The sequence below is a fragment of the Triticum urartu genome, chromosome 1A, assembly GCF_056163025.1.
Source record: "Triticum urartu cultivar PI428250 chromosome 1A, HENAU_Tu73, whole genome shotgun sequence".
Lineage (NCBI taxonomy): Eukaryota > Viridiplantae > Streptophyta > Magnoliopsida > Poales > Poaceae > Triticum > Triticum urartu.
The window spans coordinates 572602180-572627091 of NC_141873.1; the positions used below are offsets into that span (position 1 = coordinate 572602180).

The following is a 24912-nucleotide window of genomic DNA, read 5'->3' on the forward strand; positions in this document are numbered from 1 at the left end:
AAAATGTGGAATAGTTTCACAGCTCACGCCGCCTGGAACACCTCAGCGTAATGGTGTGTCCGAACATCGTAATCGCACTCTATTAGATATGGTGCGATCTATGATGTCTCTTGCCGATTTACCGCTATCTTTTTGGGGCTATGCTTTAGAGACTGCCGCATTCACTTTAAATAGGGCTCCGTCAAAATCCGTTGAGACGACACCGTTTGAATTATGGTTTGGGAAGAAACCTAAGCTGTCGTTTTTAAAAGTTTGGGGATGCGATGCTTATGTCAAGAAACTTCAACCTAAAAAGCTTGAACCCAAATCGGAAAAATGCGTCTTCATAGGATACCCTAAAGAAACTATTGGGTATACCTTCTACCTCAGATCCGAAGGCAAGATTTTTGTTGCCAAGAATGGATCCTTTCTAGAGAAGGAGTTTCTCTCGAAAGAAGTAAGTGGGAGGAAAGTAGAACTTGATGAAGTATTACCTCTTGAACCGGAAAATGGCGCAGCTCAAGGAAATGTTCCTGAGGTGCCTGCACCGACTAGAGAGGAAGTTAATGATGATGATCAAGATACTTCTGATCAAGCTCCTACTGAAATTCGAAGGTCCACAAGAACACGTTCCGCACCAGAGTGGTACGGCAACCCTGTCTTGGAAATTATGTTGTTAGACAACGGTGAACCTTCGAACTATGAAGAAGCGATGGCGGGCCCGGATTCCGACAAATGGCTAGAAGCCATGAAATCCGAGATAGGATCCATGTATGAAAACGAAGTATGGACTTTGACTGACTTGCCCGTAGAGCGGCGAGCCATAGAAAATAAATGGATCTTTAAGAAGAAGACAGACGCGGATGGTAATGTGACCATCTATAAAGCTCGGCTTGTCGCTAAGGGTTATCGACAAGTTCAAGGGGTTGACTACGATGAGACTTTCTCACCGGTAGCGAAGCTGAAGTCCGTCCGAATCATGTTAGCGATTGCCGCATTCTATGATTATGAAATATGGCAAATGGACGTCAAAACGGCATTCCTTAATGGTTTCCTTAAGGAAGAATTGTATATGATGCAGCCGGAAGGTTTTGTCGATCCTAAGTATGCTGACAAGGTGTGCAAGCTCTAACGCTCGATTTATGGGCTGGTGCAAGCATCTCGGAGTTGGAACATTTGCTTTGATGAGATGATCAAAACGTTTGGGTTTACACAGACTTATGGAGAAGCCTGCGTTTACAAGAAAGTGAGTGGGAGCTCTGTAGCATTTCTCATATTATATGTAGATGACATACTTTTGATGGGAAATGATATAGAGCTTTTGGACAGCATTAAGGCCTACTTGAATAAGAGTTTTTCAATGAAGGACCTTGGAGAAGCTGCTTATATATTAGGCATCAAGATCTATAGAGACAAATCAAGACACCTCATAGGTCTTTCGCAAAGCACATACCTTGATAAGATATTGAAGAAGTTCAATATGGATCAGGTTAAGAAGGGGTTCTTGCCTGTGTTGCAAGGTGTGAAATTGAGCTCGGCTCAATGTCCGACCACGGCAGAAGATATAGAAGAGATGAGTGTCATCCCCTATGTCTCAGCCATAGGTTCTATTATGTATGCCATGCTGTGTACCAGGCCTGATGTAAACCTTGCCGTAAGTTTGGTAGGAAGGTACCAAAGTAATCCCGGCAAGGAACACTGGACAGCGGTCAAGAATATCCTGAAGTACCTGAAAAGGACTAAGAAAATGTTTCTCGTTTATGGAGGTGACGAAGAGCTCGTCGTAAAGGGTTACGTCGACGCTAGCTTCGACACAGATCTGGATGACTCTAAGTCACAAACCGGATACATGTATATTTTGAATGGTAGGGCAGTAAGCTGGTGCAGTTGCAAGCAGAGCGTCGTGGCGGGATCTACATGTGAAGCGGAGTACATGGCAGCCTCGGAGGCAGCGCATGAAGCAATTTGGGTGAAGGAGTTCATCACCGACCTAGGAGTCATACCCAATGCATCGGGGCCGATCAAGCTCTTCTGTGACAACACTGGAGCTATTGCTCTTGCCAAGGAGCCCAGGTTTCACAAGAAGACAAGGCACATCAAGCGTCGCTTCAACTCCATTCGTGAAAATGTTCAAGATGAAGACATAGATATTTGTAAAGTGCACACGGACCTGAATGTAGCAGATCCGTTGACTAAACCTCTCCCTAGAGCAAAACATGATCAACACCAGAATTCCATGGGTGTTCGATTCATCACAATGTAACTAGATTATTGACTCTAGTGCAAGTGGGAGACTGTTGGAAATATGCCCTAGAGGCAATAATAAAAGCATTATTATTATATTTCCTTGTTCATGATAATTGTCTTATTCATGCTATAATTGTGTTATCCGGAAATCGTAATACATGTGTGAATAATAGACACCAACATGTCCCTAGTAAGCCTCTAGTTGACTAGCTCGTTGATCAACAGATAGTCATGGTTTCCTGACTATGGACATTGGATGTCATTGATAACGAGATCACATCATTAGGAGAATGATGTGATGGACAAGACCCAATCCTAAACATAGCACAAGATCGTATAGTTCGTTTGCTAGAGTTTTCCAATGTCAAGTATCTTTTCCTTAGACCATAAGATCGTGTAACTCCCGGATACCGTAGGAGTGCTTTGGGTGTACCAAACGTCACAACGTAACTGGGTGACTATAAAGGTATACTACGGGTATCTCCGAAAGTGTATGTTGGGTTGACAAGGATCAAGACTGGGATTTGTCACTCCGTATGACGGAGAGGTATCACTGGGCCCACTCGGTAATGCATCATCATAATGATCTCAAAGTGACCAAGTGTCTGGTCACGGGATCATGCATTATGGTACGAGTAAAGTGACTTGCCGGTAACGAGATTGAACGAGGTATTGGGATACCGACGATCGGATCTCGGGCAAGTAACATACCGATTGACAAAGGGAATTGTATACGGGGTTGCTTGAATCCTTGACATCGTGGTTCATCCGATGAGATCATCGAGGAGCATGTGGGAGCCAACATGGGTATCCAGATCCCGCTGTTGGTTATTGACCGGAGAGCGATCTCGGTCATGTCTACATGTCTCCCGAACCCGTAGGGTCTACACACTTAAGGTTCGGTGACGCTAGGGTTGTAGGGATATGTATATGCAGTAACCCGAATGTTGTTCAGAGTCCCAGATGAGATCCCGGACGTCACGAGGAGTTCCGGAATGGTCCAGAGGTAAAGAATTATATATAGGAAGTGCTATTTCGGCCATCGGGACAAGTTTCGGGGTCACCGGTTTTGTACCGGGACCACCGGAAGGGTCCCGGGGGTCCACCGGGTGGGGCCACCTATCCCGGAGGGCCCCATGGGCTGAAGTGGGAAGGGATCCAGCCCAAAGTGGGCTAGGGCTAGGGTGGGGGAAACCCTAAAGGAAGAGTCCTAGGAGGGGAAGGCACCTCCTAGGTGCCTTGGGGAGGAGGGATTCCTCCCCTTGGCCGCACCCCCCTAGGAGATTAGATCTCCTAGGGCCGGCGCCCCCCCCCCCTTGGCCCTCCTATATGTAGTGGGGAGATGGAGGACTTCTTACCTTGATCTTTGGTGCCTCCCTCTCCCTCTCCAACACCTCCTCCTCCTCCTCCATAGTGCTTGGCGAAGCCCTGCCGGAGTACTGCAGCTCCATCAACACTATGGCGTCGTGCTGCTGCTGGAGCCATCTCCCTCAACCTCTCCTTCCCCCTTGCTGGATCAAGAAGAAGGAGACGTTACGCTGACCGTACGTGTGTTGAACGCGGAAGTGCCGTCCGTTCGGCGCTAGGATCTCCGGTGATTTGGATCACGTCGAGTACGCCTTCCTCATCCCCGTTCTTTGAACGCTTCCGCGCGTGATCTACAAAGGTATGTAGATGCAATCCAACCGCTCGTTGCTAGATGAACTCCTAGATGGATCTTGGTGAAACCGTAGGAAAATTTTTGTTTTCTGCAACGTTCCCCAACAACTTCTTTTATTTAGAACATGGTTAATAATAACAGCCCATATCCGGCTATATGAAGTGTTTATAGCCAACCTAATAGCTTGTTTATACAATAGTAAGTCATATTTGTATACTATGCCATTAATGCGTGGTCCACTTTTTCTATCTCACAAAGGGTGTTGGAACACGTGCTACAGCCGGCTGTAAGTTTTATAGTCAGCTTCTCTTCTTTCCCCTCTCCTCTCTCCTCCTCCTAGGCAAAAATCTTATGTGGCATGTCTTATATCCCGCTTACATTATCCTATTGTACTTGCTCTTAGTACCGTATATGCTTTGAGAATCCCGATGCACTAGAATTCATTTGCTACGTGTTGCTCATGTTCTGCGTTAAAGTTTAAATTACATTATATGTTTGAAACCAGCCTAGTAGTAGGTTCATACAGTGTTGGCGCTAAAAATGTGTGAGCAAGCACTGTGACCACCAAGCCCCAAGGATATTTACGCAATGTAATTTGAATCATGCTGGTTTGCGTGCCAACAAGGGGATATTATTCTTTTGAGATGATTAGTATGGAGCTCATCTGATTTATAGAACTAAATAATATATATATATATATTGTTTCCCTATTGAGTATGTTGCACGAATTTTTCGAAAGGGAATTCTCCGCTCAGTCTAACTTCACAATAGATGTCCTCATTGTTTCAGAAAGTTCTTTCGAGTTTTTTGTGGTGTTACAACCAAAACTACTTTTGTCATGCAGTAGTCTATACATTTAAAATTGCTTTAGCACGCAACGTGTTCTCGTGTCTAACTGTTTAGTTATTTTCATTTATTTGTTATAGGATCCTGCCAATCAAAAGCCCCCAGAGGTCGATTTGACACACAGAATATTTATAGGAACATGCTTTCGTTCCTGGAGAATAAAATGGCACGTCGCAATTCTGGTTCCGGAAGTTATCAAGGAACGAAGAAATCCATCCAAAAGGTTACCCGTCGATCACCATACAAGGATCAAGATTATGTGTGTACCACCCCTTTTGTAGTGAGTTAAAGCATGGGAATTAAATAGATCCCCTTATGTGTACTTTACCATAACGATTTTGAATTCCAAGTCTTCTTTTACTTCAATAAGTAGTACATTATTCTCCACAAACGAAAAAGAAGAACCACCGATATAAATTTTTGGTGGTTCTGCTGTTCTATTGAGTATTGCTACCACCAATCATTGTCATTCGACGGTAACTCTATATGCTCCATTCAAGTACATTTCCATAACCAACATAATTATTTCAGAATGTTCTTTTGCTTTCAATGGTGTAACCTAAACTAGTCTGTCATGCAGTTGTGTCCTGCTATTTTGTTACTTCATTTATGTGTTACTAGTACCTTTTAAATCCATTCGCAAAAAGGAAAAATAATGCAAAAAAAGTGCCCCCAAAGATCGATTTGACACACTGGAATATTTATAGGAACATGTTTCGGTTCCTAGAGAATAAAATGGCACATCGCAAACCCGGCTCTAGAAGTTGTCAGCAAATTGGAGAAATCCAACTAAAGGTTACTCGTCAATCGTTGTACAAGGGTCTTGTATTTGGTAAAGCCTCTTTTGAGTGAATTCATCGTGGGAAATTTGATAGATCCCCTTATATGTACTTTACCATAACCAATTGAATTTTGGGTCTTTTTTGACTTTGATAACTACTAGTACCAATATTCCCCACACAAAAATTAACTATAAACAATGCATAACTTGAGTGGTTCTAATATTCGGTTGGGTATTTATGCCACCTATCATTGTCATGCAACAGTAACAACACCATGCTCGAATTGTGTTCGATCGCAAAAGGCTGCATCATGTGCATTTCCATAACCAACACCAGTTCCCCCAGCAACCAGAAAAGAACACTATTGCCCATTCAGCAATTCCTTACAAAAATCCACTGTAGATATTAAACAATGATAAAATTGGAATAGATAATGGCAAGATGACAAATATATTCCCATGGAGCGCAAAAGGCCACCGGAAATGGGCTATATAAGCCCACCACCCGCCTCGCCTCTGCCAAGTGCTCAACCTCCCACGCTCTCCTCCTCCTCCAGCTGAGAAACCCAGAGCCAGAGCAGAGCCAAACCCCCAAGAAACCAGTGCCCCGCCACGTGCTCTCCCGAAGTAGCGTCGCGCATGTCCGCCATGGCCGCCACCGGAGCAGCGCTGCGGCTTCGCCTCCTGTTCCGGATGCTAAGGGTGGGGGAGCTCATCGCCGTCGCGGCGCTCCTATCGTGGTCCTCCTCCCGCGCGCCGTCCGTGGCCGCCGCCGCGATGCGCGTCGCGGGCTCGCTCCTCTTCAGCCCCCGCTTCGTGTTCGTCCTCGGCAACGCCATCGTGCTCCTCCTCCTCGCGCTCTCCAGGCGCGAGCGCGTGGAGCCGTCCCCGGCCTCCTCCGCCGCGGCCTCCTCTGCCGGCGCCGGTGTGGAGCAGGGCCAGACCCCTGCCGCCAGCTTCGCTTCGTTCGCCGTACAAACGACGCCGACGCCGACGCCGATGCCGACGCAGGCAAGTGAAGCGCCCGTGGTGGTGATGCCGGCCATGGCGATGGCGATGGCGACGGTGCCGGAGGAGGAGGAGGAGGTGGTGAAGCCGGTGGTGTCGGTGACGACGCGCGCCGCGGCTGCCGTGAGCAAGGCCCGCGCGCCGAGGCGGACCCGGTCGGAGAAGATGGGCCGGCGCGGCGAGCTGTCCAGGCGGTCGGCGTCGCCGGAGCCGCTGCCGCTGATGCGGCGCTCGGAGTCTGACAACGGGCGCAGGCGGCGGTCGTCGGTGACGGCGCGGGACGTGGCGGAGGTGGGCGTGGCGCGCGGGTGGGCCGGCACGGACGACGCGGAGGAGTTCCGGCGCACCGTGGAGGCGTTCATCGCGAAGCAGACGCGGTTCCGGCGCGAGGAGGAGTCCATGGCCGGCACGCTCGTGGTGGTCGAATAAGTTTCGTCGTCGGTGATGGTCCGGGGTTGATGGGGACCTGGTCGGAGACACTGTCAGTCACTATGTGCAAAGTACATAAGGAGGAGGAAGAAGAAGCTCTCGTCTCGTCGCTTCACTGGTCAGTAGCTAGGAGAGTTCGGTCATGGCCATGGGCACGCCTTCTTTTGTGGCGAGGCACGCACGGGCATGGCAGAGTGGGTGCGCATGGGACGGGAGCGACGTGGTTGTACCGTGGCCGTCGGATCGCGGATCGCTCGTGGTGCTGGATTTACTTACTGTAGCGGAGGAAACCATGAGTCTCAAGATGTCTTTCTCTTGTGCATCGCCGGTTCAAAAAACTTGAAATAAAACGTACTCCCTCTATAAAGTAATGTAAGATCTTTTACATCACTACAAAGTACAGAGGGAGTGTATAGTCGAAGCGGTTTGGTGTGTGATTCCAAGGGGACATGGTAAATCTGCATTTTGTTTGCTTTTCGATCTCTCGTCCTTTTTACACGTCGTCTCGGCCAATTCCGATGTTGGTCGAAAATTCAAAGAGAGAAAAGGGGTGCGAAAAGTGTGCGCCGGGCGGGGCTCTCCCTGCCCCCAGGCCAGGATAAACTCGGGGAAAACTGGAGCGAGCGGCAGAGTGCCACACGACGGATCGGAATCAGATGCCCATATGCCGTCGCCATTGCCAAGCGGATGGATAGGCTCGGCGCCACCCGTAAAGCGCGAGGCCAAACCGCCTAGTGAGAGTGTGAAACATGGGACGACGATCATCGTGGCCCGATTGCTACCACCACATCCACAGGCGCGTGCGAATTAGATGTAGATGTAGCCGCCTCCGGCCAAACGGGCGGCCGATGGCATGCAGGTGCAGGAGCGAGTCTCGTCGGGTCAGACGCGACGCGACGCGCACGGGGCGTGCGCAGATCGGCAAGACGCGCGCCATGGCCCGATATGTCTCGCCCGCGCCCGCCCCCTGGGTTTCCTCTCCATTCCGTGGCCGCTGGCTGGCTGGATGTCCTCCTAGGTAATAGGTAATAGGGCCGTACGTAGGAAGCGAAAGTGACGGCTCGGCCCGGCCCCGACCCGTCGGCGTCCGCACGTCCATCCATCCGTCCGTCCGCGCGCACAGCGCCGGCGGCTTTCTTTCTTTCCTTCTCTCTTTGCGTGGAGTGTGCGAGTTGTTGCGCCCGTGCACAGACACTGTTCCCGCGCTCGCCACTGTTGGCTCCTTTGGGCCCTGCTGCCTCCAAGCGCCCACCGAACCCAAGCAGGCACGGAATAAATTCCTCCTCCACGCTGAATAGTCCATCGTGTTCCCGTCGCTCCTGCCGCGCCGCGGTTTTCGGCTCCTGATTATCCGCCTCTCCGTTGCCGCCTGATAGTCGATCGTTTCCCGGCCGGAACCCACCACCACGAATTATGCGATTGTTCCTCCTCCTCGCAAATGCAGACGTTTTCTCGCAAGATGCCGCGAGAATTTGGGCTTTCTTTTTTTTTTCTCTCCCACAACAATGGTCACCAAGCTACTAAATAACGGAAAACCAAGCAAAATATGCCCTTTAAGAAAAGGGCGACACAAATGCAGACACTTACCTACATGCACATACCCTCATTTTTATTTCTCATGAATACGTAAAACTTGTGTATCAATTCAATGATAAAAGAAGAAAAAAGTGATTACAAGGTATGGAACAACACACAGGACCAACACATGAAACGAATGGCGTGGTGCCCGGAGACCAAAGCACCGAGACATGGGGTGCTCAGCCCAAATATAGAGAACACCACGACAAAGCTTCTCCCAGCTCAAGCCAAATAAAGACAACCAACAAATCCAACTCCACCATGGGGACGCCACGAGCAAACAAAACAACGCCTTGCTGAAGGGGAACGACGTTAAAGACGCCATCATCAAACGTTCCGAGTACCAGAACCCAGGGTTCCCCCTGATGCGCGAAGAAGGGCAAAGATACCCAAAAAGGTTTTCGCTCCGCTTTATATGTAAAGCAACAACCACCAACATATACCAACATATGGAACCAATACAAATCGCAACACACCACACAAAGACCCACACTCACGCAGGGCTGGATACATAGGTGTCAAAGGGCTATAACAACAACACACTGAAAGACTCGACGTAGACTACAAAGGAAGACATCAAACATCACTACGGAGCCGCCGACGCCCTACCGATGAAGATATCGCAAAGAGTTGAAGTTGAGAATCGATGAACCTTGCACTCCAAGACGGTGCCTTCAGGAAGGACACGACACCGCAACGCGCCCACTGCCCTATCCAAAGATCGGATTTTCTTCCGAAGCACGACGAATGGAGGGAGCAACCACAACGGAGCCTTCGGGAAGATTACGACGCCCACAGATGAGAACTCTGAGTACGTCCTTGACCTTTCCAGCTTTGACATGGGCAAGAACTTAGAAACCGCCAAGAAGGCAACCGAGGATGTTGATGCCACCGTCGACCTAGCCAACTGGTGCGTATAGTCCGTTCATTCCTTTCCTGTTTATTCCTATGTTGGTTGCACTTGTTGTTTATACAGATGTATCTGTTGTATGTGTAGTACGTGATAACATGGTTACATATCTGTACGAGATTAATACTGCATATGTCACTATCATGATTTATTATTTTCAAAAAAACTATCATGATTTATTTGTAGATTAAACTAATCAGAAAATTGCTAATTTATCTAACAGGAAGATTCCTATGTTACAAACCAAATTCTATCATGCCGGGCAGATGGGACAATGAGTCAAAGGACTTGCTGTCTACAGTGGACGGATCAGATGCCGCGCCACCGAAGACGGTGCAACGGGAGCAGACGGACAAAATCGTCGCCATGGAACCCAATCCGCTGTACGCCCAGTGGATATCAAAGGATCAACAAGTTCTTAGCTATCTTCTGAATTCTCTGTCCATGAAGATTCTCGCCCAAGTTGCGAGTAAGGAGACCACCTTTGATCTCTGGACTGCCATCACCACCTTGTTCTCCTCGCACTCCCAATCCCGCATCACAAATTTGCGGATTGCCATCACCAACACGAAGAAGGGTTCCATGGCCAGCAGCGCCTATATCTCCAGGATGAAGAACCTGGGGGACGAGCTCGCAGCGGCAGGACACCCCGTCTCGGATCCAGAGATGGCGGACCATGTTCTTGCCGGCCTCGACGGAGACTATGATCCTGTTGTGGCAGCCGGCGGTGCAATCAAAAATCATATCACAGTTGATGACCTGTTCGCTCAGATCGCGTCGTTCGACCAGCGAGTCGAGATGCTTGGCGATGGCCCTGATGGGGGATTCAAGTCCTCTGCAAACCTGGCCTACAGGGGGCGTGGGTGCGGCTACAACAGAGGCCGCGGGCGCAGCAGCAGCAGGGGCCGCGGACAAGCCAAGTGCCCTTCCCCGACTCCATCTGGTGGCAACGGCGGCGGCGGAGGTGGCCGCGGTCGCCCACAACAGCAACGACAGCAGCAAGCACGCGATTACCCAGAGTGTCAAATCTGCTACAAGCATCATCCAGGAGGTGCTCGTGATTGTTGGCATAGGTATGATGAAGATGAACATGAGGAGAAGAGTGCAAACATGGTCACCGACTCCTATGGCGTCGACACAAACTGGTATGCAGATACCGGTGCTTCACATCATATCACCGGCGAACAAGACAAGCTGACGTTCAAGGACAAGTACCATGGACATGATCAAGTGCACACCGCAAGCGGTTCTGGTATGAAAGTTGCTCACACTAGTCATTCAATCGTTAAAACCCCTAAAAAAATCTTGCATCTAAACAAAGTTCTTCATGTTGCTCAAGCTTCACAAAATCTTCTCTCTGTTCATCGATTTACTTTAGATAATCGTGTCCTTATTGAATTTTACCCTTATTTCTTTTTGGTAAAGGACTTGGACACGAAGAGAATCCTGCTTAGGGGCAAGTGCGTGGAAGGTCTCTACCCACTTATATCTTCTTCATCATCATCATCGAATAAACAAGCGTTTGTCGCTATCAAGCCTTCATCTTCAAAGTGGCATAGTAGATTAGGTCATCCTTCATCAGTCATTGTCAAATTTGTTCTTAGCAAAAATAAACTCCCCTTCTCTCATGATATAAGTGAGTCAGTTTGTGATCCATGTCAACAGGCTAAAAGCCATCAATTTCCATACCCTGTATCTACTAGCATGTCTACTGCACCCTTGCAACTTGTTTTTTCAGATGTTTGGGGGCCAGCTCCTACTTCAGTTGGTAGATACTCATACTATGTGTGCTTCATTGATGACTATAGCAAGTTTACGTGGATTTATCTTCTTAAGAAACGGTCTAAAGTGTTTCAAGTTTTCACAAACTTTAAAATCTTGTTGAAAGAAACCGCCAAGAAGGCAACCGAGGATGTTGATGCCACCGCCGACCTAGCCAACTGGTGCGTATAGTCCGTTCATTCCTTTCCTGTTTATTCCTATGTTGGTTGCACTTGTTGTTTATACAGATGTGTCTGTTGTATGCGTAGTACGTGATCACATGGTTACATATCAGTATGAGATTAATACTGCATATGTCACTGTCATGATTTATTATTTTCAAAAAACTATCATGATTTATTTGTAGATTAAACCAATCAGAAAACTGCTAATTCATCTAGCAGGAAGATCCCTATGTTACAAACCAAATTCTATCATGCCGGGCAGAACGGGACAATGAGTCAAAGGACTTGCTGTCTACAGTGGACGGGGTACTCTAATGGCACACTTATGCTCGTCCGCCGTTCGGATAGACCATTAGGTGAACCACCCTAATCATAGGTGATGGGCAGACTACTTCACTGATTCAAAGAGTAACGCACTTGTTCTAACAAAATCTAGCAGACTCCTCCATTAGGTTAGATACTCTACTGGCCATACACAAGCAGATTAATCAGCTCACACCAGTCCTCGCGGTTGCGGGCAGGCACGGTCCTTAATTTTCTAACGTAATCTATTCCAGTGACTCACTGAAACCAACTAGGAGGAAGAGAGGGTAGCCTTCATCCGTCGCCGGCTAAACATTAATTAGAATGTTCCTCATTCGAGAGGTTTATTTTGTGTAAGCTTTGCACCTCTTTGGGCTGCTTTGTTCGATCCTCACACAATTATTTTGTTCTTTGTTTCGTCTCCACTACCGGGAATACTATCCACTAATGTTTATAGCCCCCTTTGGCTAGTCTGATTACAGTAGATTATGCCACCACTGCACTGCTGCTGGTTGTCTCCAAATCCATCATCCATGGAATGATTCTCCTTGCGTGGCAGAGACAAAGGCAGGGTCAACATCCTCCCCCCAAGCGGCCAAGCCCAGATTCCAGACACATTGTTTAGCCCTTCTTCTCTGGACAGGAACGTTTGGTTCCTGGTGTATATAAACTCTATATGAAAAAAACAGCAAAAAAAAAAGAAGTAAAAAAATCTGAAAATATTTTTGAAATAAACTTGACCTTCTATTGTACTTGTAAAAAAGATCACAAAAAAAACACCCGTTGGCTTGAGGGCAAAAAAATTAAGGTCAAATATATGTGAATAGTAATGTGTAAATAGCAATATTTTTTTCCTAGAAATTTATATACTACTAGTGCAAATGAAAGTCAAGTTTATTCCAAAAAAAAAAGTTATGAGATTTTTTTACTTTTTATGAATTCATTCATTTCCCATATCAGGTGTATATACACCCATAAACCAAAGGGCATTTCCCTTTTTCTCTGCCTTTGTTTTTATCATGCATATGTCTCTCCCATTGTCTGAAGCTGTTTATCATGAAGCAGAGTGTGTCGTCCTTGCGGCTCTGTCAGTGTCGGTGGGTAGTGGATTACTACTACTACTACTACTAACAGAAAATGGCCTTAGGAATCTGCCATGTTGGTGATATTGGCCGTTGTGTATTTGTATGTGCTTGGTGCTGGTATGTCGCCAGCCTGGCCCTACATGTCCTTGTGTGATTTACTAGCAACGACTGGGGTGTTTAGCAGGCAGGCAGTAGTTGATGTCTAGTGTGACTGCTGCTGTCGCCACACATCTCAACTGAATGATGTTGGTGTTTAAGTGAATGGAGCCGTGGCGCATATGATTGAGCTGAAGGCTCCTTGAGACTTGAGAGCCAAGAATCACTGGTTCATTTTGGTATTGCACTGCATGCATGCATACGTACTTGCTGGGATACTGCTCAACTCGAGGTACTGTGGAGTGTCCTCATGGCCGGTCTCCTGCGTTTCTCTGCTACTTGCAGAGTTGCAGTGAAAGCTCCAGCTTAGGTATTCTCCCGTTGTATTTAGGCCAACTCCACCGTGCAACCTTAAACGGACGTCCGTTTTATCCGGATTCTGTCCGTTTGGGTAGCGATTTGGAGTTATGTCTGGACGTGTCATGGAATGCGGTGGCCGTGCGCCCAGCGCGCGGTCGCATCCATTTGCCCCATCCTGTCCGCGAGTCTATTTAAAAAAAGCAGAAGCAACGTTTCAAATGCCAAGCCCTAGTTCAGACCAGCGGCCCCGGTTCATCACGTCGGCAACAGAGCCAGCGGCCTACACGTCCATCGCCGGCATCAGCCAGCGGCCGGCAACACAGCCAGCCTCCAAAAATGAATAGTTGTCCTCGCCGGCAACACAGCCAGCGGCCGGCAACACAGCCGGCCACCAAAATGAATATTTTCTCGCCGGCACACAGCCAGCGGCCCAGCGGGCGGGCGGCATCCATACCAGCCTAAAAAAAATGGCCACGGCCGATCGAACGACCTAGTTCAGGCCTTCGGCTTCGAGCATCTCCTTCTGCTTGGCCTCGAACCAGACCCTCGCCTTGTCGCTCATCTTCGACAAGTCCACGCTCATGATCGCAAGGGCCACCTCCTTCGCTTTGGTGGCGGCGTTCGTGGCCTCGATGTCGAGCTGCCTCTGCCTGGCCTTGACGTTGTCGGCCTCGATGTCGAGCTGCCTTTGCTGGGCCACCTCCTTCATGTCGATCTTCCTCCTCTTAGCCGTCTCCTCCATCTCAAGCTTCTTTGTTTGAAGGTCTACGTATTGCTTCATTTGCTCCTCCTTGCTTTGCCGCTTCTTCTCATCCCTCACATCCTTTTGGGACATCATGCCATGCAAAGTGTCATGCAATGCCATGGATGAGGCATCACGTATGTCATCAACCTTGGAGTTGGTCTTGCCCCTCGGCCTCTTCAAGGCCTCGCCATCTCCACCTCCAGCGTACTTGGCCGTCTTTAGTCCTCTCTTCCTTTGTAGTTCACGGTATTGGTCCTTGAACTTAGGGCAACTGTTGATAATCGTCCAACAATGCGTAAGAGTGAATGGCTTGTCATTGTGCCGGGCTTTGAATGCCTCCAAAGATTGAAATGCCTAAATCGCATGATCAACAACAAGTGAACATGCAAACATATACACGGCCGAAGTGTCATGGCCGTAGGAAGGAAAGGGCTAGGAAGAGGAGAGCATACCATGTCCCCAACGCCGAGACCACTCACGGGCCGTGCTTCAATGCTCTCAAATGCGGCGCAATACTTGTTGCACTCTTGTTGGATGAACAACCATCTCATTTGAATCGAGCCGATGCCACGGTTGCTTGTAAATTGGTAGGGCTCAAACATCTTCCTTTCATGGAATGTTTTGTGGATTCTCGTCCAAAAAACAATACCCTTTTGTTGCGCGCCGGTCCTCGGATCTTGGCTAATCTCCATCCAAGCTTGGCAAATCAACTTGTCCTCATCTTGTGTGTATGAACCCGTGCGAATGCTCTTCCTCTTCTTTTGTGCTTCCGCTCTTTGGGTGAGCTCGTCGATGAACAATGGCTCGCCACTAATATCAACGTCATTGCCTTCTTATTCATCACCTTCGACATAGATGTCATCGTCTTCATGCCACGAGTCACCATGGTCGTAGTCAGCACGGTCGTCGGCCTCTTCATCGGGCATGTACTGGGCACGGCCGTCCTGACTTTGGGTCTCATCGGGGTCGTAGGCATGGCCATGCCCACCCTCGAAGATCACGTCCTCCATGTACTGGTTGTAGAAGGGGTCATTGACCGTTGGCGTTGGGGTTGGCATTCCGTCAAACAAGACGCGGGGGGCCGACATGGTGCCCATGAACGGTGCCCGTGCCTGCTTTCTTTGCATCTCGACGGACGGCCGCCCGCCGCTGCTGGACCCAGGCGTGACGTTGAGGTCGACGACGGTCGCGGGGCGCGGTGTGGACGGCGCGAACAAGCCCACGTCCGGCGACGCCAAGAAACAGGTCTGGCCGTCGTGCCTTGGCGGAGGAAAGCCGGGCGACATGGGCGCGGCGCGCGACGTGGTGACTGGCAGTGCGTAGGCCGGGCGACCGACGAGCCTGTGCTCGCCGGGCCGACGGCCGCTGCAGGGAACCCGGCCGGACGGCCCATGCCAAGCATGAGGATGGCGTGCGCTTTGTTGACGAGGTCCTCCTTCTCGTCGGCAGTGGCCTTGCGCCGCGCGGCCTCCAGCTCCTCGCGCTGGGCGGCGAACTTAGCCGCGGCGGCATTGACCTTGATGGCCGCTCTCCGTTCCCTCCTCTTCGCCGATTCCGCGTCCAACTTGGCGATCTCCTCCGGCGTGCACTCCGACCGCGGCTTCCTTGACGCCTTCTTCTTCACCTTTGCGGGCGGGTCGACGGCCAGGCCGCCGAAACTCGGCGGGGCGTCGACCATGGCCGGGGGAGAGAGGGGCGGCGGGAGGGACGTGGAAGGGTTTGGGGGAAATGGCGGCAAATGGGCGTGGGGGGTTTTGGTTTCTCCCACCGACAGGCGGGTCAGGGGAGGACAAGCGCGCGCGTCCCGTCCGTCCGCGCGTTGTCCGTTTCACCCCAAAACCAGTGCAAACTTGGGCCGGGGATGGGTCGAAAGCGGACACAAAGTGGACAAAAGTCCGTTTGCGTCCGCGCGCTGGGCCGTCTCGTTTGTTCATTTTACCCCAAACGGACGGGGACGGACAGGATAGAGTCGCGCGGTGGAGTTGGCCTTACAGAAGGATTTCATACCTCATCAGAATACATGCATCGTAGCCGCCGAAATCAGCCATCGTCATCGCGGTCATCTAATTGCAGCTCGTTGGCGTTCGTGTCGGCATGTTCATAGCAGTGCACATTAGCTCTCACAGTACCACGGTTGCAGCTCCGTGCACCACCATTGCAGCTTCCCAGAAGACGGTTACATCTTTTTTCTCTAGTTGCCGGTGCTAGCAGCATCACGGTGGTAGCTCCCGTGCACCACCATTGCAGCTTTCCCAGAAAACGGTTGCAGGCCTTTTCTCTTGTTGCCGGTCGCACTCACCGCCGTGCCCCAACCTAGCATCTAGCATTTCCCGGTTCTTGTAAAACTTCTCACCGATTGCAGCAAAAAAGTTGCTGATTCTAGCACCTTGGCAACTGCTCACCACCATGGTTGCAACAATCCAAGTCGCTAGTTCCAACAAATCCAAGTGCCGGTTCCAACAAAACAAGAATGCAACCGTTGGTTGCCCCCGCCAGTTGTAACAAAAAAGACGACCGGTTCCAGCATCTGATGATGTCGGTTGTAGAAACAAAGTTGCCTGTTGTAGCTCGAGTGAAGTCTGTTTTAAACGCTGAGAATGTAGAGCGCGACGCGAATGAACCCCGACGTTCAAATCCCCGAAGTTTCATACCCTGACCTCGCCGACCCCGGTCGTTTTTGACCTTTAGGTTGTATCCAAATAGGGGGGTTTCTACCTGGCCAGAGAGAGGACAGGATCGGGGTGAGTCAGCTACCTACGAATGGGTCCCATGGTCGCCTGACTTGCTCTGCAGGCTCCCGCACCGAGCACATGCCCTCTCTGTGTGTGTCGTCTAAGAGCAACTCCAACGCGCTGACCCACTTTGCCCGCGCGCGTCCGTTTGGGTCGCGGCGGATAGAAAAGGTTACCCGCAGACCAGTGAAGCAGCAGGAGCAGTCCAGCATCCGCGCGCGAACACATGAGCGATCCAAGGCCGCGCCGCGTCGGTGCATGAGGCTGAAGGCCACTTGGCAGCCGCAGATGAAGGCCGCAACAACCTGCAAATCAGCACACAGCAACCAGCGCGTACGCATATGTTGGCTCGTGCATGCATTGTACGCAGATGACTTGGATTAACCCGCGTCGTGAAGGCTTGTGGCATGGTTGCTGGCTTGGTGTCGAAGTCTGCATGGACCGGGTCTATATCCAGACGGAGGCGGGGTTGGCTGTAGGCAGGGGCGGAGGCATGATTGAAGCTTAAACGGGGCCGAACATGGTGATTCTTATTTAGAGGGGGCTAAGAAAGCTAATTTTGTCTAAACATCATGCCTAAACTAGCCTTAAGTACAAAATCATTCGTATTATACAATGCCATAGGGGGGGGTCAGGGCCCCTGCTGGTGCCCCCTAGCTCCGCCACTGGTTGTAGGTCCTGATCGGAGCCGGCGATGGTGGGTGGCTAAGAACGACGAGCGGATGGATGCGCCGACGACGGCCGTCGGGCCAACGTGCCACGCAAGGTCGCCTTGTTGACGAAGAGGCCAGGGATACGCGCCGGTGTTGGAGTAGAGGCACGCGAACGCGAGGACGACGAACGGCTGCTGGCGATGAAAACCGATCTTAGATCGAAAAACCGAAAAGAAAATATCGATCAATGCGAACGGCGGAAGAGAGAAAATCCTGGATCAAGCGATCGGAGAAAAGAGTTTCTTGGCAGCCGATCAACACGATCGGTGGACGAACCCTACGTATGGGCGGCGTGGCCTCCAGCGGCGGTCATGGTGGGCGACCGTCCCGAGGGCGGCGCGCAGCTGAAGCGGCGGGCGGCGGCTACGGTTCGATCGCTTAGTCTGATACCACATTAGAAGGGATTGACGTAATATGATGAATGTATTACTGAGCTCTCGAGGACGAGTATATATTGAGTACAAGACTTGAAGGGCAAGAAATTTCTCCTAGAGATAAGGTAGGAGATGGACTATAAATTCTAAACTACCAAATACATGTAACCCGAATATATTTTTGACAAAATATGAAATGTCCTTTAAAAAATGTATCTAGCTGTTTCCAAGGTCCATATTACCAACCAAAATTTATCTGGCCGTGCAGAACCGAAGAAGTCAGACTTGCAATCCATGGTGGACAGAGTACTCTAAGGGCATATCCAACTAACCTGTATATTTGTCCGGCAAATCTTCACTTTTATGTCCGGATAGAGGTCCGGACACAGATACGGAAGCGTGCAATCCAATGTTAGTCACAAACATCGGCCTCTATTTTCTCGGACATTACCAAACACGGTGTACGGCGTGCCAACCTGGGCGCGGCCGTGGGCACGCGGCGACGACGCCAGCGGGGCGGCCAGCTCTTGGGTCGGGCAAGCGCGGCGACGGAGGCCGACGAGCTCGGGCGCAGCCACACGCGGCGTGACGGCGGGCACGGCCACAACCGCGTGGCGTCGGGCGCGGCCACGCGTGCACGGCAACGGAGGCAGGCGAGGTCGAGCGCACGACCACGACGACAGGGGCGTCGGGCATGGCCACGGGCATGTGGCCACGACGGCACACAAGCTCGGTCACGGCGATAACGATAGTGGCCACGGGCGCGCAGCCACGATGGCAGCGGCGTCGGGAGCGGCACGATGGCACGCAAGCTCGGGCGCGGCCATGACGAGCGTGGCCGCGGGCGCGCGGCCACAATGGCAGGGGCGTCAGGCGCGTCCAAACGCACGACGGCGGGGATGGAGGGCTCGTCGGCGGCCATGGGAAGGAGAGGTAGGAGGAGGCGGCGAGGGGAATGGATGGCTCGTAGGCCGCCATGGCGGATGCCCTCGTGGTGGCACCGACGCTCTGTGCGTCACTTTCTTTTTTCAGGACAGAGAAGAGAGATGGCGTGAATACATGACGCTTCTTCGTTCGTGGGCCAGATGTCCTGACTCCCGCAAAATTTTCCCACCTTTGTTTCGATTATATCGGAATCCATACGTCCGGACAGAGAAGAGGACATATACGAGCCCTGTTGGATTGCAAAAATGATCCGAAAGATGCAGTCCAGACATATACGGGAGGTATGCGGGTCCGTCTTGAAAGATATCCTAATTGCACACTTTGTTAATGTCCACATTGCAACATGCTCGTCGCGATATATTGACGATCAGCTCACCAACGCTAATCATACGTGATGGGAAAACTACTTCACTGATACGATCGAAGTGAGAAAGACACGTGCACTTGCTCTTACAAAATCTAGCAGGCACCTCCACTGGATACTCTACGGGCCATCACACAAGCGAATTAATCAGCTCACAATCAACCAGTCACCTGGTCGAACGCTCATAGTCCTTGCGGGCAGGCATGGTCCTTTTCTCACACAATCCATTCCAGTGACTCACTGAAACAACTAGGAGGAGAAAGAAAGAAAGAAAGGCTGGCTTCATCCTTTGCTTGCTAAACATAAATTAGAATGTTACTTGCTCAACCGGTCTCTTTTATGCACGCTTTGCACCTATTTTGTAAAGCTACTATCCCAGCAGGGTTGGTGTGCGTTTGTATCTTCATTTGATTTGTATTGATTGTGGCTTCATATATAAGGCGGGAGGGAAGCTTTTTTGGGTAATCTATTGGAAAAATTGTGAATTAGAGGACCGGACCCTGTCAAACATCATCCGGTATGTGCACTCAATCCAGATATTGGGTGGCGGAGCGACCAGTTGTTGCTTCGAACAATGTTGGTGCTTTACAGAATGTGTTCTTATTTGAGAAGTTTCTTGCGGGGTTGAGCTAAGCACCTCAGTGGGGTGTATAAGATCGAGAAGGATAGGCTCCTTTCTCTTGTACAGGCCCTGGATATAAAAGCTGAATCCGCGATTTTGCTGCCTCCTGAGCTCCAGGTTAAAAATGAGGCGGAGAAGAGGTTGAAAGAACTTCTCCGCGAAGAAGAATTGAAGTGGGCTTTGCGAGCCAAGGTCCGCAAAGTGGTCCAAGGGGACGCGAATACTCAATTCTTTCACCTCATTGCTAATGTTAAGCACAGAAAGAAGCGGATCTTTCAACTTGAACAGGATGAGGGTACTATTTTAGGTCAGGATAATCTCAAAACCTATATTATCGAATATTATAGACAGTTATTTGGACCTCCGAAGGATAATTGTGTGTCCCTCGATGAGTCCAGTACTGAGGATGTGCCTCAATTGTCTGATGCCGATAATGATATCCTGGTTGCCCCATTCTCAGAGAAGGAGGTGTTTAATGCTATTGCACAAATGAAAAACAATAAGGCTCCCGGACCGGATGGGTTCTCGGCTGAGTTCTATAAAAAGTGCTGGCACATTATTAAGGGGGATTTCCTACCTATGTTTCATGATCTATTCTCTGGACATCTTCAATTATTTCACTTGAATTTTGAAACTATCACATTGCTCCCTAAGAAAACGGATGCTGTGAGAATTGAGCAGTTCAGGCCGATCTGCCTACTCAATGTTAGTTTCAAAATCTTCACTAAGGTCGGGACCAATAGGCTCACACAGATTGCGCATTCTGTGGTGCAACAATCCCAAACTGCTTTCATGCCGGACAGAAACATCCTTGAAGGGGTGGTTGTTCTTCATGAAACGCTACATGAAATCCACTCCAAAAAATTAGATGGAGTAATTTTTAAGGTGGATTTCGAAAAAGCGTACGATAAGGTCAAGTGGCCATTCCTCCAACAGGCATTGCGTATGAAAGGTTTTGATGAAGCCTGGCGCCGACAGGTCGAATCCTTTACGCAAAAAGGGAGTGTGGGAATTAAAGTGAATGACGATATAGGTCATTACTTCCAGACACATAAAGGCCTCAGACAAGGAGATCCAATGTCCTCTATCCTGTTTAACATTGTGGTGGATATGTTAGCAATTTTGATAGGAAGGGCTAAGGAGAATGGTCAAGTGGGTGGTTTCGTACCTCATCTTCTTGATGGAGGTGTATCCGTCCTTCAATACGCTGATGATACAATCATCTTTATGGAGCATGATTTGGCCAAGGCGAGAAATATGAAGCTGGTGTTATGCCTTTTTGAACAATTGACCGGGTTAAAGATTAACTTTCATAAGAGCGAGTTGTTCTGCTTTGGTAGAGCCAAAGACGAACAGGAGTCTTATAGGCAATTGTTTGGGTGCGAGTTGGGGAGTTTACCTTTCTCATACCTTGGTATTCCGATACACCATCGTAGGCTGACAAACAGAGAATGGAAGTGCATCGAGGATCGATTTGAGAAGAAACTGAGCTGCTGGAAGGGTAAGCTCATGTCTTACAGAGGCCATTTGATCTTGATTAATTCGGTGCTCACGAGTATGCCTATGTTCCTCTTATCGTTCTTTGAGGTCCCAGTTGGTGTTAGGAAAAGACTGGACTTCTATCGGTCACGTTTCTTTTGGCAGGGTGATGAACTTAAAAGAAAATACCGGCTTGCTAAATGGGACATCATCTGTCGACCAAAAGACCAAGGGGGTCTTGGTATTGAAAATCTTGAAGTTAAGAATAAATGCCTTCTTATTAAGTGGTTGTGGAAGCTTTCCTCCGGGACTGAGGCCATGTGGGCGCAGATCCTCCGCAGCAAGTACCTCCAGACTAAAACATTGTCCCAGGTTACAGTCAGGCCGACTGATTCGCCTTTCTGGAAAGGACTAATGAAAGTCAAACAATCAATGTTCAATAGGACGAAGTTTGTTATTGGAAACGGTGCAAGTACACGTTTGTGGGAGGATACTTGGCTTGGCGACTCACCTTTAGCCATTCAATATCCATCTTTATATCGGATTGCTCAACGACGTGAGGTGTTCGTGGCAACGGTATTTCAATCTATCCCCCTTAATATTCAATTTAGACGGTCCTTAGCGGGCAATCGTTGGGAAGAATGGCTCCATCTAGTTAGGAGACTAATGGAGGTTCAACTTTCTCACCAACCCGATGGATTACGCTGGAAGTTGGCTACATCTGGAGTATTTACAGTTAAATCAATGTATATTGATATTATTAATTCGAACTCCATTCCAACTTCCAAGTTTGTCTGGGCTGTCAAAGTTCCTTTAAAAATTAAAGTGTTTATGTGGTTTGTCCATAAACAAGTTATTTTAACAAAGAACAATTTGATAAAGCGTAATTGGACAGGACCTACTAGGTGTAGTTTCTGTGATCGGGATGAGACGATTAAGCATCTATTCTTTGATTGCCCGTTGGCCAAAGTTATTTGGCGGACGGTCCATATTGCTTTTAATATTACTTCACCAAATTCTGTCAACGCATTATTTGGGACATGGCTTAATGGGGTTGAGCCTAACTTAGCAAGACATATTCGGGTTGGAGTTTGCGCTTTGTTGTGGACTATCTGGAATTGCAGAAATGATTTGGTTTTTAACAGAACATCACGGATTCATTTTTTGTAGGTTATTTTCCGAGCTACAGCATTGATCCGTTCGTGGTCACTACTCACTCCGATGAAGGTCAGGGAGCATTTGGTTACTGGATCTATCCGTTGGGAGATGATAGCTCGGGATATATTCAACCGGTTTGGATGGCGCTCATGTAATAGGATAGGCAATTAGCTTACCTATCTATGTTTAGCCAGACGGTTGTGGTGTCTTTTCCTGGCTAGTTTGTGTATCTAGCCTTTTAGGCTCTGTGTGAGCTGTCTTTTTCTTTTTTTCAGTTGGAGACTTTGGAACCTTGTTGATCCTTTTGTTTATTTGGTTAATAAGATGACCGTATGCATCACTCTGATGCAGAGGCCGGGAAGCACCCTTTTCAAAAAAAAACAAAACAGGCAGGCACGGTCATTTTTTAACACAATCCATTCCTGTCACTCGCTGAAACAACTAGGAGGAGAAAGAAAGAAAGAGAGAAAGGGTGGCCTTTATCCTTAATTTGCTGGCTAAACGTTAGTTAGAATGTTCCTCACTCAAGCGGCTTCTTTTATGTATGCTTTGCACCTCTTTTGGCTGCTTTGTTTGATCCTCACACAATTATTTTGTTCTTCGTTTCGTCTCCACTACCATTACCGGGAATACTATCCACTAATGTGTTCTGCCCCCTTTTGCTACAGTTTGATCTGATTGCAATACATTATGCCACCACTGCATTGTTGCTGGTTCTCTCCAAATCCATTATTCATGTAATGATTCTCCTTGCGTGGCAGCGACAAAGGCAGCAGGGTCAACATATTCCAGACGCATTGATTAGCCTTTCTTCTCTGCCTTTGTTTTCACCATGCATGGGTCTCTCCCAAGCCCATGTTCTGAAGCTGTGTATCATGCGGCACAGTCTGTCGTCCTTGGGGCACAGTCAGTGTCGGCGCGAAGAGGATTTGTGGCTCTTTGATGCAACACACACCTATATAAATATAGCATTAAATACGTATCAGAAAATATTACTATTTTTAAAATTTTGGGATATGAAACCTGGGTGCCTTTAGTAAACCTTTGTTCAATTTCATGAGGAATGGATGCCCGTGGTAATATCAGTAAAAAGCCAAAAAAAGATCATACGTATAGGAAAAAAATTAGATGTATCGTAGAACGGACCGTAATTCTCGCGACGCTGATAACATGGGTACCCATTCCGTGTGAAAATGAACACGGTGTACAATGAACACCCAGGTTTGATATCCCAAAATTTTAGATTTTTTTCCTCAAATTTCCTGATATTTTTAATGCTTTTTTTATATAGGATGCGCGTCACCCAGGAGCTCCAATGCATTTCCCAATACTTCTCTTCCTACTACTACCAACAGAAAATGGCTTTAGGAATCTGCCATGCTGGTGATATTGGCCGTTGTGTATTTGTATGTGCTTGGTGCTGGTATGTCGCCAACCTGGCCCTACACGTCCTTGTGTGATTTACTAGCAACGACCGGGGTGTTTAGCGGGCATCTGGCATCATGGCCTCCCCTATCCCTGGCTCCTGGCTACAGTGCTCCCTCTGACATCCTATACGCCTCAGATTTTATTTAAGATTTCCCCGAGATGAGCAAATATACTTTCTTGAAAGGGTCGCGCTAGGCGCTGGTCGACCGACGCCAGTTTCGGCCAGTCAATCAGGAGCCCTCAGATGCACTTTATTTGCCATTGTCGGATCTGGGTCCGTTGATTCCCAACTACCAAGGGAAACATAGCGGCTGCTACCCTTGCCTCGGGCGCCACCTATCTCACCGAAACGCCCACTTTCCCTCACTGTCGACGCTCACCGCCGTTAGTCGCAACAAAAGAGTTCGCCGGTAGCAGCTTTTTCACCGCCTACCCTAGCAGCCATGGTAGCCGTCAGAATCAGTTGTCGTCATCGCAAAAATCTCCATCGTCGCGATCGTCTGATTGCAGCTCGCCATTGTTCATGTCGACATGTTCATAGCAGTGCATGCCAGCTCTCGCAGCACCACGGTTGCAGCTCCGTGCACCAGCATTGCAGCTTCCCAGAAGACGGTTCCTGCTTTTTTCTTTGGTCGCCAGTTCTAGCAGCACCACGGTGGCAGCTCCCGTGCACCACCATTGCAGCTTTCCTAGAAAATGGCTGCAGCTTTTTTCTCCCGTCGTCGGCCACAGCTCGCCGCCGTGCCCCAACCCAGCATCGAGCATTTGCCCGATCCAGTAAAACTTCTCGCCGAGCTCAGCATCTTTACTCCTTTCCTGCTAGTGGCTTTCCTCCCCTCTTGACCTTCTTCTGCAGGATGTTCTCTTCAGTGCAGACTTTTGGATCCACCTTGCAATAAGAGGAATTAAGGTTCTTAATTACTTTGGAGTTACAGATAGGAGGTTTAGCAGAGCAGGCCATACAACTCTTATCATGACAAGTTTTCTTTCTATAGCCCTTATTTAAATGCTACAATCTTTCACTTCTTCTTACATAAGATTCAACTAGAGGCACTCTCTCTTTTCTTTTTTCCTTTGGCAGCAGCAGGACTGCAGAAGCTAGCATCTTCAATCATAGGTGGAGG

At 49.1% G+C, this 24912-nt stretch overlaps 1 protein-coding gene across 1 annotated transcript; it reads left to right on the forward strand.

The window, feature by feature from the left end:
• Positions 1 to 6018: 6018 nt before the first annotated feature.
• Positions 6019 to 7321, forward strand: LOC125530840 (uncharacterized). Its single transcript, XM_048695264.2, has one exon. It carries the CDS (start codon positions 6153 to 6155, stop codon positions 6948 to 6950), a length of 798 nt encoding a protein of 265 aa, XP_048551221.2. The 5' UTR covers positions 6019 to 6152; the 3' UTR covers positions 6951 to 7321.
• Positions 7322 to 24912: the final 17591 nt, after the last annotated feature.